This window comes from Camelus ferus, chromosome 1 (assembly GCF_009834535.1).
Source record: "Camelus ferus isolate YT-003-E chromosome 1, BCGSAC_Cfer_1.0, whole genome shotgun sequence".
In the NCBI taxonomy this organism is placed as follows: Eukaryota; Metazoa; Chordata; class Mammalia; order Artiodactyla; family Camelidae; genus Camelus; species Camelus ferus.
The window spans coordinates 72,060,872-72,074,253 of NC_045696.1; the positions used below are offsets into that span (position 1 = coordinate 72,060,872).

Genomic DNA, 13,382 nt, shown 5'->3' on the forward strand with positions numbered 1-13,382 from the left:
CCTTCTATGTCTTTTATGTTTATGCTGAAAAGATACAGAGAGAGTTTCTTTCAAAATTTTTCCAACAGTAAGATTATATTTCATTCATAGCTCATGCCCAAAAGTCAAAAGATGTGCACGTTTTTTATTCCTTGAGCTGTTAGCAAACCCCATTTGACAGCAGTGTATTAGTGCCTCTTGCTCCTTGTATTTGCCATTTTTAAATTTTTGCTGTCTGAAGAGTAAATATTGGTAGTTGGGTTTTTTGTCTTTAATATGAACAGCAGTTATTTGTATTGTGATAGAAATTGAATTACAGAGTTTATGGTTTTTCTGATACTCTGTTAAAAGTGATTTCTGTAGTAAAATTAAGAAAAAAATAATTTCTTTCGTGTATGTCTGTGGTTTTCTTTTGCAGGGGAGAAGGAATAATTAGGTTTGTTACTTATTTATTTTTTTAATGAAGATACTGGTGATTGAACCCAGGACCTCCTGCATGCTAAGCGCGTACCCTACCACTGAGCTATACCCTCCCCCCACGAGTTTCTATATGTGATGCTGTTTAGAATGCATCTGTAAAATGTGAATATGTTCCCTATATAGGAATGTCTGATTTCTGAATGTGTATGAGTGTGAGACATTTTCCACATGAATAAATGAGACTTTTAAAAATCAAGTGCTCATCTGTATATATACTGCTGAATAGAGTGCTGTTTCGGAGGCAGAGTGGCTTTAAATATTACAGGGGGAGAATATCTGTTAGAGTAATACTGCTTCATGTTTTTGGTCTATAGTGATTTTTTTTTTTAATGGAACACAAAGAATTACCTTTTTCAGTTTCAGGAATAGTTTAGTAAACTATGGCACTAATTTAATACTGCATTATTGTTTTTAAAGATCCTCAAGATGAAAACAAAATTGGAATAGATGGTATACAGCAGTTCTGTGATGACCTGGCACTCGATCCAGCCAGCATTAGTGTGTTGATCATTGCGTGGAAGTTTAGAGCGGCAACACAGTGCGAATTCTCCAAACAGGAGTTCATGGATGGCATGACAGAATTAGGGTGAGTAGATACTTACCACAGGAAATTAGGTAAATTATGAGAATTACAGTGGAACTGACATTTGTGCCCCCAAATAATGGTATAAATAGAAATGGGCTGATACGATAGTTCCTTCTGTGTCAAGTTATCTGTCAAGTTAGTACAACTTACTCTGTTTGCATTATGCTTTTATTATTTGTTTCTAATGGAGGTTCACTGGTATTAAAATTACTGTGCCTTAGTATTTTACATGGAAAAGTGAAATGAGCAAGTTTTATTTCCTAATAGAAGGCTATGAACTGAATTTATAAACAAACTAGAATTTAAAATTTTGTGGGGAGGGTATAGCTCAGTGGTAGAGCACATGCTTAGTATGCACGAGGTCCTGGATTTAATTCCCAATACCTCCATTAAAATAAAAATAAATTTTAAAAACTAATTTAAAAAATCATAGAGGTTACTAATCACTTTTTTTCACCCACAACTGATTAGCTAAATGTCTTGGGATAAATTAGATTGAAAAGTCATGGGTAGATGTTTTATCCATGACCTCTAGTTGTCTGTATTTAATGAGGCTGCAAAGTCTTCTGTGGAAAGGTAACCAGCTGCCCTTTCTGTTTTTAGTAGGTGCTGTTGAATGATAATAGCTAAACATTTGTTGAACATTTATTTCAGATATTGTGCTAAGTAAGTACTTCAGCTACCTCTTCACAACAACTTTGTGAGAGAAGTAGTGTTTATATTTGAATTTTAGAGATGAGGAAATGGAGATCCAGAGAAACTATGGAGTTAGGTAGCTAAAGCCAGAATTTGAACCCAGGCATTCATATTCTTGAGCCTGAGGGACATTGTAATCAGTCAGAGTCCAGACAGGACACCAAAACCATACCAATAATTTGAACAGGGTAAATTTTAAAAAATTGTTTTATTGTGTAAAAAGGGCACAAAGAAAACTCAAGTATAGCAGAGGTGGCAGTTGGAAAAAGCTGCCACCAACCCTGGAGCTGAGGGAAGTAAACAAGGAAGGAACCTAGAAACCTAGGATCTCCACAAGGCTGAGAGTGAGACCACAGAGGACAGTGCCTGTGGGGCCTGTGATGCCTGCCTTGCCTATCTTGCTGGTGAAGAAGTTGTTAGCTAGGGGCCACTTGTTGCAGAGCTATGCCAGTTGCCACCTTTGGTGAACACTGCGGGGACGTCCCAGCAGGCCACAACTCTTGCTTTCTTCAGAAAACAAACGGATAAGAACAATTCCTTCGCCCTCTTTCAGCTTTTCATTGCCTTCTATTGGACCTAACAGTTAGCCAGCTGGCAAGAAAAATGAAGTCTCACAATTTGTAGTGCCCTGCAAATAGCCACGTAATTGGGCAAAGAAGGGTGGGTTTAAAGCTGAGAGACAATCAGTTAATAACTGGCCTAGGCACTGTGTTCTAAAGCCAAAGCTAGCCCTGTCCTGAACTTGCTGGAATTTTCTATGCTAGGACAGATTTCATTAGAACTCACTTTTCTATTTTTTTTTTTTTTCATTTGAAAGTGAATTCATGTGAAATTTAATGAACTTCCAAATCAAAATTTTAATTTATAAACTAATAATCTTGCTGGTATTATAAACAACATAAAAGGAAAATAGAAGAAAAATGATTTGAAGGAGAAGCAGTGGCATGATTGGTTTGTGCAGTCTATAGACACAGATATTTCTACCTTAAGGATGTTATGTGGAAAGTAGGAATTGGTACTTGGACCTTTTCAACTCCATGGAAATTTGCTTTGCAAATATAGAAAAAGCTTTATATTGATTTAAGTTCAGTTGAAGATGGTATGGGGCATAGCTGATGTTTATTATGATACTTTGTATAACAAGAGGTTTTCCAGAGGAATGCTTCCTCACCTAATCAAGGGACTGCACTTTCAGTTTGTTTGGAAGCTAGACATGTGATTTGTTACCATGTGATGAACATCTACCACAGTTTAACTGGTGATTGTTTTGCTGATTACTATACATTCTCATCTGTTCACTACAACTGACTTCTGCAATTCAGGTGTGTTGATAGTCCAGTGAATTACATAGTTAAAAGTAACAGCCTATTTATTTTAAAATTGTAGTTATTTCTAGCAGTCACCCCAGATCTTCTGCCAGCTAGCCCAATACTTGTTTATATAGTATAAAAAGATGAAATCTCAAATGATTTTTTTAAAAAGAAGTTCTATGAAATATAAGCTATTGTAGGAATAAATAAACTAAGCTCTTAATTTATGGCAAAAAAATTTATCTTTTATAAACTTAATTTTACAATATAGATGTGACAGCATAGAAAAACTAAAGGCCCAGCTACCCAAGATGGAACAAGAATTGAAAGAACCAGGACGATTTAAGGATTTTTACCAGTTTACTTTTAATTTTGCAAAGAACCCAGGACAAAAAGGATTAGGTAAGAATTTTTTAAAATTATATTTGGTGTTTCAGATACTCAAATACATTGACAGTGTCACTTTTGTTTTGTAATAGAGAGTTCTGTGTTTTGAGCATAAAGTCTTATCAGTTACTGAAAGACAATGAGAAACAATGAACTTCTAGCTAATCAGAAAATACCCTGCCCATTCAATAATATGGTTGCCTTGTATACCATATGTGAACCATGGATTTTTTTTTTTTAAGAACTACAATACAGAAAATAAGTAGTTGTTAAAATTCCACTGATATACATATGTATGTTTGCTTATTTATTTATTTTTCAGAAGATGTTGTAGGATCTTGGGATCATAAATTATTTCACTATGGATCTGTTGAAATAGCATTTTAAAACTTCTGAGTCATAGAATGTCAGATAAATTTATTTTTTGGTTATGATTTATTTGGAAACTATAAGATTATAAAAGATGATTATCATTCATAATTTTATCCAGAAGTAGCCGCTGTTAACAGTTTAGATCATAATAGTTAAGTAATAATAATACATTTGCTTTGGGAATGCCTAGGGGAAGTGGAAGTAAAAGCTACAGTGTAATTTGCCAGTTACTCAGAAAAAATAGACAGTAACAGATAATACAGAATAATAAATATGTGTGAGGTTCTAGATAAAAGAAGAAATGCGTAAAAGCAGGAATGGTTGGGAAATGCTTCCTGGGCAAGATGGGATATGAACTAAAGGGTTTGATATTTGTCTGGGCAAGGGGAGATAAATGGTGTTCCAGTGAGAGGATAGTTACAAGCGAAGGTCTGAGATGTCAGGAATAAGCATGGCTTCTTTGTGGAAGAGAGAAAACAATTTGATTTTAGTGAGAATGCTTGTTCGGAGCTTAAATTTGTGAGATACACTAAGGCTTATAAAGTCTTCTTTTAAAAACAGGACAAACCTAGAAGAAAACATAGGCAAAACATTCTCCAACATAAATCTTAGCAATGTTCTCCTAGGGCAGTCTACCCAGGCAATAGAAATAAAAGCAAAAATTAACAAATGCAACCTAATTAAACTTAAAAACTTTTGCACAACAAAGGAAACCATAAGCAAAACAAAACAACAACTTGCAGAATGGGAGAAAATATTTGCAAATGATACGACTGACAGAGGTTTAATTTCCAGAATATATAAACAGCTCATATAGCTTAATAACAAAAAAGCAAACAACCCAATACAAAAATGGGCAGAAGACTTAAGTAATTCTCCAGTGAAGACATACAAATGGCCAATAGGCACATGAAAAAATGCTCAATATCACTAATTATCAGAGAAATGCAAATCAGAACTACAGTGAGTATCACCTCACACCAGTCAGAATGGCCATCATTCAAAAGCCCACAAACGATAAATGCTGGAGAGGGTGTGAAGAAAAGGGAACCCTCCTACACTGTTGGCAGGAATGTAGTTTGGTGCAGCCATTATGGAAAACAGTATGGAGATTCCTTAAATAACTAAAAATAGACTTACCATGGGATCCAGCAATCCCACTCCTGGGCATATATCCAGAGGGAACTCTAATTGAAAAAATACATGCACCTCAGTGTTCATAGCAGCACTATTTACAATAAGCCAAGGCATGGAAACAACCTAAATGTCCATTCACTGGTGACTGAAGAAAGAAGTTGTGGTATATTTATGCAATGGAATACTACTGAGCCATTAAAAAGAAATAATGCCATTTGCAGCAACGTGGGTGGACCTAGAGATCGTCATTCTAAGTGAAGTCAGCCAGAAAGAGAAAGGAAAATACCATATGATACCACTTATATGGGGAATCTAAAAAACAGGAAAAAAGAGGACACTAATAAACTCATCTACAAAACAGAAACAGACTAGCAGACATAGTAAACAATCATGGTTACCCAGGAAAAGTGGATGGGAAGGGATAAATTTGGGAGTTTGAGACTTGCAAATGTTAGCCACTATATATAAAAATAGATTTAAAAAAAGTTTCTTCTGTATAGTATAGGGAACTATATTCAGTATCTTGTAATAACCTTTAATGAAAAAGAATATGAAGATGAATATGCATGACTGGGACATTGTGCTGTACACCAGAGATTGACATATTGTAACTGACTGTACTTCAATTATAAAAACAGGACAGAAAGGCTTAAATTGAAAATATCAGCGGTGGAGATGCACTGGAGATTTTGATGGTGGCAGTAACTTCCATTTAATATGAGCTTTTAGTGTGCCTGGAAATGTGCAAAGTACTTAACATATACTGACTCATTTAATGTTGAACAACTTTATGAGTTATACAGTCTTTCATTCCATAATTCACCAGCTGCTATTTTGCCAGTCATAGAGTGCTAGACATTTTTTATCCTTATTTTGCATATGAGGAAACTGAGGCTCAGCAAGTTAAATAACTTACCCAATGATGGAACTGAGTTTTTATTTTGAATATTACAGTAGTAGGAGAGGCTAAATAGGAGTCTTTTTACTAGTCCTTCTTTATATTTTAGATGAGAGAGAAAAAAAGCATTGAGAAAAGGATTATGTGAATAGGAATTAGACCAAGGAAGTGACTGAAAGTTAGAGGAAGGGATGAGTGTACAACATTTGTATTGGGAAATTGGCCTAAAGAGCAACTAAACATGACTGAATTGATTAAAGATTTACAAAATATCTAAAAAGCAAAATTTGGAATAATGAAGTCTCCTTTTCAACTGAATCTTCAATTTAGATTGGATTTTATTCTTACAGGAAAATTCCTCAGTTTGCAGGAATAATAAACTGGGATACCTAGTGTTAGGTTCTCTGTCTTCTACCTGTGGCCACTAGTTAACTGGGCTGTTTTCTCTAGTCCCTTCTTTTCTTCCTACAAATAAAAACCAATTAAAGTCTTTCAATTTAAATATATTTTTATATATTTATATATATATATACACACATACTAAAAAGAATTACACTTGTGTTTTTGATTAGACTTTTGTTATGATTAGAGAAAATGTGAATATCAAATGTTGATTTAAAGTGGATGAACCTATTAGTTACATCCCTGCCCCTTACTAGAGCCCAAAATAAATGATATTTTTGGGTGATTATGTAGTTTTGACACTGAATCAGTTTTTATTATGTTTGGTGAAAATAGAGAAAATAAAATTTTATAGCTATTAGGTATATTAATATGATAAATTTGAATTTTAGATTACTGAAAAAGTTGAGAAAAATATGAAGAATTAGGTTTTAAAATTTCGTTTATTCTATTATCTGATAAGTATTGAGCTTAAGAAAAAGATAATATTGTTTAATGGGTATAGAGTTTATATTATTCAAAATGAAAGAGTTCTGGAGATTCATTGTACAACAATGTAAATGTACCTAACATTACTGAAACTGTACACTTAAAAATGGTTAAGATAATAAATTTTGTGTGTATTTAGCCACAATTCAAAAGTTGTTTTTTAAAAAGTCCAAACCATAGAATATATGGCACAGAGTGAGCCCTAATGTAAAATAGTGGACTTCAGTTAATAATATTGGTCATCAGTTATAAGAAACATACCACACTAAAGCAAGATGTTAAAAATAGTGGAAGTGTGAAGAAGGCAGGAAAAGGTATATGGAAACTGTGTGCTTTTGCTGTGTTTTCCCGTAAACCTAAAACTAAAAAAATCTTAATTAAAAAAAAGAAAAGTGTAATAAAGGACAAATCATAATTTCTCTTTTTGTTTTGCATTGGTGTTGAGTGTCAGGAAATATAATGACTTGCTTGGTTTAAGAACTTAATTTAAAAGAAAACAGCTTTCTTGACAGCCCTTCACAAGGTTCTTAAATTATTTTATATATAATATAAAAAATATTTGGCAGAAAAGAATTAGGAGATTATAGGAGAGTAGGTGAGGCCCAAAACAAATTGGCAAAGAGGAGTGACAGCACTGTAGTTTATGTGAGAGCTGGTATTTTCCGTATTTTCTCACTTTTTTATAACCTTGTTTCCTGTGACACCAGGATAGGGTACTTCCTCTGTCACCATCTGCTTCAGTCACCTGCCATTTTTGATAGTCTTTGAATCTTAAATTTGGAAGGGATTTCATAAATCCTCTGTTAAATCTAACTTATCCGAAGTAGCATCCATACCTGATGCTCATTTAGCTTTTACTTTTGAACATACAGGCATTGGACACACATTCTTTTAGGAAGTGGTCCATTCTCATCACAGAATACTCTTTTTATCACATAGTTCTTCCTTATTAAGTTAACATCTTTGTCTTTGGAACTTCTACCAGTGTTCTTCTTTGTCCTCTGCTGCAGTACAAAGGAAGTCTAGCTGTTTAAAGATTGCTATCATTTACCCTTTCTCCTTTTTTTTTTTTTTTCAGATCAGCATTCCAATTATTTTAGCTGTTCCTCATTTGAGAAGACCTTTGTTATTCCTGTTACTGTCCCCCCAGATACTTCTAATTTCTCAGTTTCTCTGAAAATAGAGTTCTTAAAGCTGAACATAATATTCCAGAAAAAGGCTGTTTAATGTAGAACACCATGGGTCTGTTATTTTTTGAGACTATTCATTCTGTTAGTTTGTTTATTTATTTATTTATTTTTTTGAGTAAATGTAGACTTATTTAGAGAGATACATACTGTATAGAGTGTAGGCTGTTTCAAAAGGCAAGAGAAAGGCCATGAGATGTGGGGGCTGGGTGCTCAGTTAAAGTAAAAGTAGGTATACATTCCACAGACAGAGTGCGGGCCGTCTCCGAAGACAAGGGAGAGAGGTGGCCATGAGGCATGGTGTTGCCAGTTTTTGTGGGCTTGGTAGCTTCATACCTACAAGTGGGAGGACTTTTCCAGCTACCCTGGGAAAGGGTCTGGGATTCCCAGGAATTTGGCCACCACCCACTCTTTGACCTTCTATGGTTAGCCTTGGGACTGTCATGACGCCTGTGGGCATGTTATTTATCAAAAAATTACATTTATTCTTTAACATCCATGTCATTTTTAGGACCTTCCTGAACTTTATTAAAGTCTGTAAGTTATTTTCTTATGAAGTGTTGTGGTTCAGTTAGACTCCTATTCCTGTGCGATTGATTAAAAAATTTTTAACATTTACTTTAATATTTAAAAATAATTTTATAGAGTGTTTTGAAGTATATTTTCAGTTACTTAATCACATGTGGTTCTTATAACAACCCTTTGAGCTAAGTAAAAAAATGTGTTATCCTCTTCATCATAAAGATGAGGACACTTAAACGTTCACAGAGGCTGACTTATTAAGGTCATATTAACTCTAGAGTTGGTAGAATTAGGACTCAATGTCAGATCTTCTGACTCCACATTTCTTTTTTTTTTTTGGTTATATTGTGCTAACTGTAGATACCTCTAGGTATATTAAGATATTGCGAATAGGATTTTTAATCACCATTTCATCTTCCCTAGGGAGTTGGCAACATTTTGTTCCCTTTAGGGATAGTGTTTGGATCAGGTCTCATTCATTTCCATGTTCATCTGGCAGTTAGTTGATCATCTTTTATGAAACACCACATTGCCCTTGTTGATTCTGTTTGAAAGAATGACACTGGGATAACCTTTGTAATTTAAATTTTATTATAAGAGCTTAAGGATTCATTCTGCAGGTATTTCAATTTTAGGTAATATTGTAATTAGGACTTGCTTATCTCTTTCTCTCTGTATTTTCCTTCTATTTAGTCTAATTGCTGTTGTTGCTTCTTGTTACCTTATTATTGAATTTGTTCTCTTTCCAGTACTGTTTCAGAATCTATAATAATAATTTTTAAAATTTAAAAAAATAAACAATAGGAATAGTAAGGACACATATATTATTTACCAGGTAACTATTCTAAATATTTTATGTGTATTAACTCATTTAATTCTTACAATAGCCCTGTGAGGACAGGAAATGTTATCTTTATTTTAAGCTGAATTGCAGATGGATGAACTTAGTTGCCCAGGGCTTCTTAACTAGTGGTAGAGTTGGGATTTAAGAGGCTAACCTACTATATTATAAACCACTTCTGTCTAGCTAGGCTGTTCTCTGTCACTCAGACATTTCTATCTAAAGGGCAGTTTTTCCTGTACTTGTGGCAGTTGACATTTTATCCCTGTACAACTTGATCTTACGTGTTTCAGCTCTTTTTTAAAATTTTAATTAAAAAAATTTTAATACAATTTTTAAAGGTTATTTTCCATTTATAGTTATTATAAAATATTGGCTGTATTCCTCATCTTTTCTTAATAACAATTTACTAATCTTTTTAAGTATTCTTGTTTCATTCAAAAACATTTATTGACTGCTTACTTTGAGAGCATGGTGTTAGGAGCATTTTAAGTCTGTCTGGGTGAGTTTTCAAAGTTTTCACAAAGATTATAATTTTTGAACCTTGAAGAATGAATATACGTTTTCAAGGCCCAATGAAAGAGAAGCTGTCTCTAATGTGGAGAGATTAGCAAGTTCAGTTGCTTAGTGGTGAGAGACATAGCACCTTTGAGAAACTGCGAGTAAGTTCATCTGACTAGAAATACAGACTGTGTCTGAAGGCAACAGGAAATACTGCAGATTTTAAAAAAACTAATAGACTTTATTTTTTGAGCTGTTTTGCTATTTTTATATAGCAAAATTGAGCAGAAGGTATAGAGGTTTCCTAACTACCTCCTGCCCCACACATGCATAGCTTCTTATTATCAGATTCCCACCAGAATGGTACATTTGTTACAGTTATACCTACACATTATTATCTTCCAAAGTTCAAGTTTACGTTAGCATTCACTCTTGATGTTGTACTTTCTGTGGATTTGAACAAGTGTATAATGACATGTATCCACACTATAGCATCATCCAGAGAAGTTTCACTGTCCAAAAAAACCTCTGGGCTCTGCCTGTTCATCCTTCCTTCCTCCTAACCCCTGGCAACCATGATCTTTGTATTGCCTCCATAGCTTTGCCTTTTCCAGAATGTCATATAGTTGGAATCATACAGTTTATAGCCTTTGCAGATTAGCTTCTTTCACTTAGTAATATTATTATTTGTTTTCCTCCATGTCTTTTAATGCCTTGATAGTTATTTCATTTTAGCACTGAATAATTTTCCTTCATCTGGGTGTGCACAGTTTATATATATGTTCACCTACCAGAGGACATCTTGGTTTCTTCCAAGTTTTGGCAGTTATGAATAAAGCTTCTTTAAACATCCATGTGCAGGTTTTTGTGTGGATATAAGTTTTCGCTTCATTTGGGTAAATACCAAGAAGTGGGGATGCTGGATCATATGATAAGCATATGTTTAGTTTTGTAAGAAACTGCCAAACTGTCTGTACCATTTTGCATTCCCACCAGCAATGAATGAGAGTTCCTGTTGCTTCACATCCTTACCAGCATTTGGTGTTGTCAGTGTTTTGGATTTTGGCCATTCCAAAAGGTGTGTAGTGTATCTCGTTTTAATCATTGAAGAATTTTAACCTGGAAGTGAAACGAAATTTATATGCTCAAAAGGTTCATCTGAAAGCAATAAGGTCCTTTAAAAGGAGTGGAGGCAGAACTAGGGAAAGAGAGATTGGTTATGAAGCTGTCGCAGTGATTTAGCGAGACATGAAGCCTAGCATAGGTCCTGCAAGTGGGGATGGAGAAGAGAGATTTAGAAGGTACATAGAAACCAGACTGAGAGAGCTTCGATTGGAAGTGTGTGATGAGGAAGTGATTCTCAACACCCTTCAGGGACATTAGGAAATATGTGGGGGTATTTTTGGTTGTCATAAGACTGAGGGTTTCTGATGGGATTAGGAGGCTGCTAAAAGACCTGCAGTGCATAGGATAGTTCCTCACTATGAAAAATTATGTTTCATTGAGAAACACTGTAGGGTGATGACATTCATTGAGAGAGAAGGGAAATGGCAGGTCTGTAGAAGTAAGATAATGAGTTCATTGTGAGCCCTATTGAATTTGAGTTGTTTGTGGATATCCAGTTGAAGATGTTCTTAGAAAATTAGGTATAAGAATCTAGAATATAGAGATAGAAGTTTCAGATTTAGGCGTTGTTTAGAGGTAGTTGAGTGTATAATGCAAAAAAAGGTAAAGGTTTGAAAAAATCTACTGAGAGAAGTGGAAGTGGTTATTGCTGATGAATACAGTTATAGAACATCAGCATTTAATGGATGAATGGAGGAAGAGGAGTCAGTAAAAGAAAAAGAGGCCAGAGAAGACAGAGGAGGATCAATAGAATGAGATCATTAAGGTCAAAGAAGTGACAGTTCCATCCACAAGGTGTGCTCAATTCTGTCAAATATGGCAGAGAGCCAAGTAAATTAAGGACATAAAAGTTTTTTGGCAACCAGAAGGGTTTGGTGACCCTCAAGAGATTACTTTCAGTGGTATAAGCGATGGAGGTGGACAGTAGTTTCTAGAATTAGAGTGGGAGGTGAAGAAATGGGGCAATGAATATAGATACAAAAAGTTCTCTTTTACAGTCTGAAATTTCAAACATCACAGATATACACTCCTGCTCTTGCCAGATTCTTAGGTTAGTGTATCAGCTGACAAATGGGCATTTATAGGTATCTCATGGTATTTGAATATTTCATTGTTTATCATCCTTATTTTGTAAAAATTAGTTGAAAAGGAGAAAAATGCTAACACTAGTAATAAACTTAGTTCCCATAAATTTAATGCATTTGAAGTGAGGAAGGAAATCATTAAGCGTGCCAATAACAGCCAGTCCTACTACACATGCTAGTAACAGCAGTTTTACTGCACTTAAACTGGACAATTACATGTTTAGTTGCTAAAGAAAAGGATAAAATTAAAGAACCTGGAAGGAATATTGGTTATAGAGCTTTAAAGACTGCAGAGATTTAAAAGGAATTGTGATTAGGAATTGGTGTCATATATCTAGTTCTCTTAAAACAAGGGGGTCTGAACTTGACTTTCAGACACGTTTAAATAAGCACATTATATATAAAAGGAGAAGACTCCATGTGCTGTTCTAAGATGATCTGTGAAGGGAAGGAGAAAGAGGGCAGCTAGTTAAAGGGATGGAGGGATGTAAGAAAGATTTTTAAAAGATATCTTGAGCATATTCCTTTGTGGAAGGGAAAGCCAGAAGATAGCAAACTTTGAAGGTACAGGGAGAGAAGAAAACTAATAGACCAGATTCCTTGAAAAGTTAGGATGGTGTATGGAATCCAGAATAATGGTCTTAGGGGCTTAACCATGGAAAAGAGAAAAAAGAGGCACCTTTTCCATTGAGTTTGAAGGAAGACATAATGATGGATTTGAAGGGAAGTACATTTGTACGTGGAACTCCAGAAAGTTCGTTCATCAAGCAGTTTCTGAATGCCTGCTGTGTGTTTCAGTCTGCTAATTTGGGGATATGTAGTCGCTGTCCTTGAAGAGGCTATGGTCCAATGTAGACAAGGAATTTTTTTTGCCTTATGGCCTATGTATTTTCCTTTGAGGTAGAATATGAGTGTTTTTGGAGTCTTTCAGCTGGTCTCTCATGATTCCTGATTATCCAGAGTAGTTTGAAGATCATATCTAAAAGGACTGTTAAGTTACTTGGGATGTAATTTTTCCTGACCTGGAAATGTAAATTTACTCATAAAAGCTTGAGATAACTAATTTTAGTTCCTTGAAAGGGATGTACTTCTTTCTTTCTGTCTTATGACAGGTATAATTTTTTTTGTCCTGTGGCACTATTGCTTTTTTACCCTTCTCTGCTCCAAACCTAGGTAAATAGTCATTTATATCTTCTTCATCAAACTTTTAAACAGACAAATCTTATTTTATTATTAATTTAAAATTTTTAATCAATATTCTTAATGGTCTCCTTGAGGTCAGGATCAGCCAGCCAACAACTTGGAGTGTAAAATTGATCAGGATTGTGAGTAGTAATTCTTTGCACTATAACCTATAGGTGTACATCAGTGATTTCAACTGGGGG

General features: G+C 34.7%; 1 protein-coding gene across 3 annotated transcripts in view; it reads left to right on the forward strand.

Moving 5' to 3' along the window:
* The window catches only part of DCUN1D1 (defective in cullin neddylation 1 domain containing 1), a 30,801-nt gene that overhangs the window by 12,334 nt on the left and 5,085 nt on the right, over positions 1–13,382 (forward strand). For all 3 annotated transcript variants that reach the window (XM_032483605.1, XM_032483612.1, XM_032483609.1), the window contains exons 3-4: positions 877–1,045; positions 3,323–3,453. In XM_032483605.1, the coding sequence (XP_032339496.1) occupies positions 877–1,045; positions 3,323–3,453 (300 nt within the window). The remainder of the gene's footprint in view (positions 1–876; positions 1,046–3,322; positions 3,454–13,382) is intronic.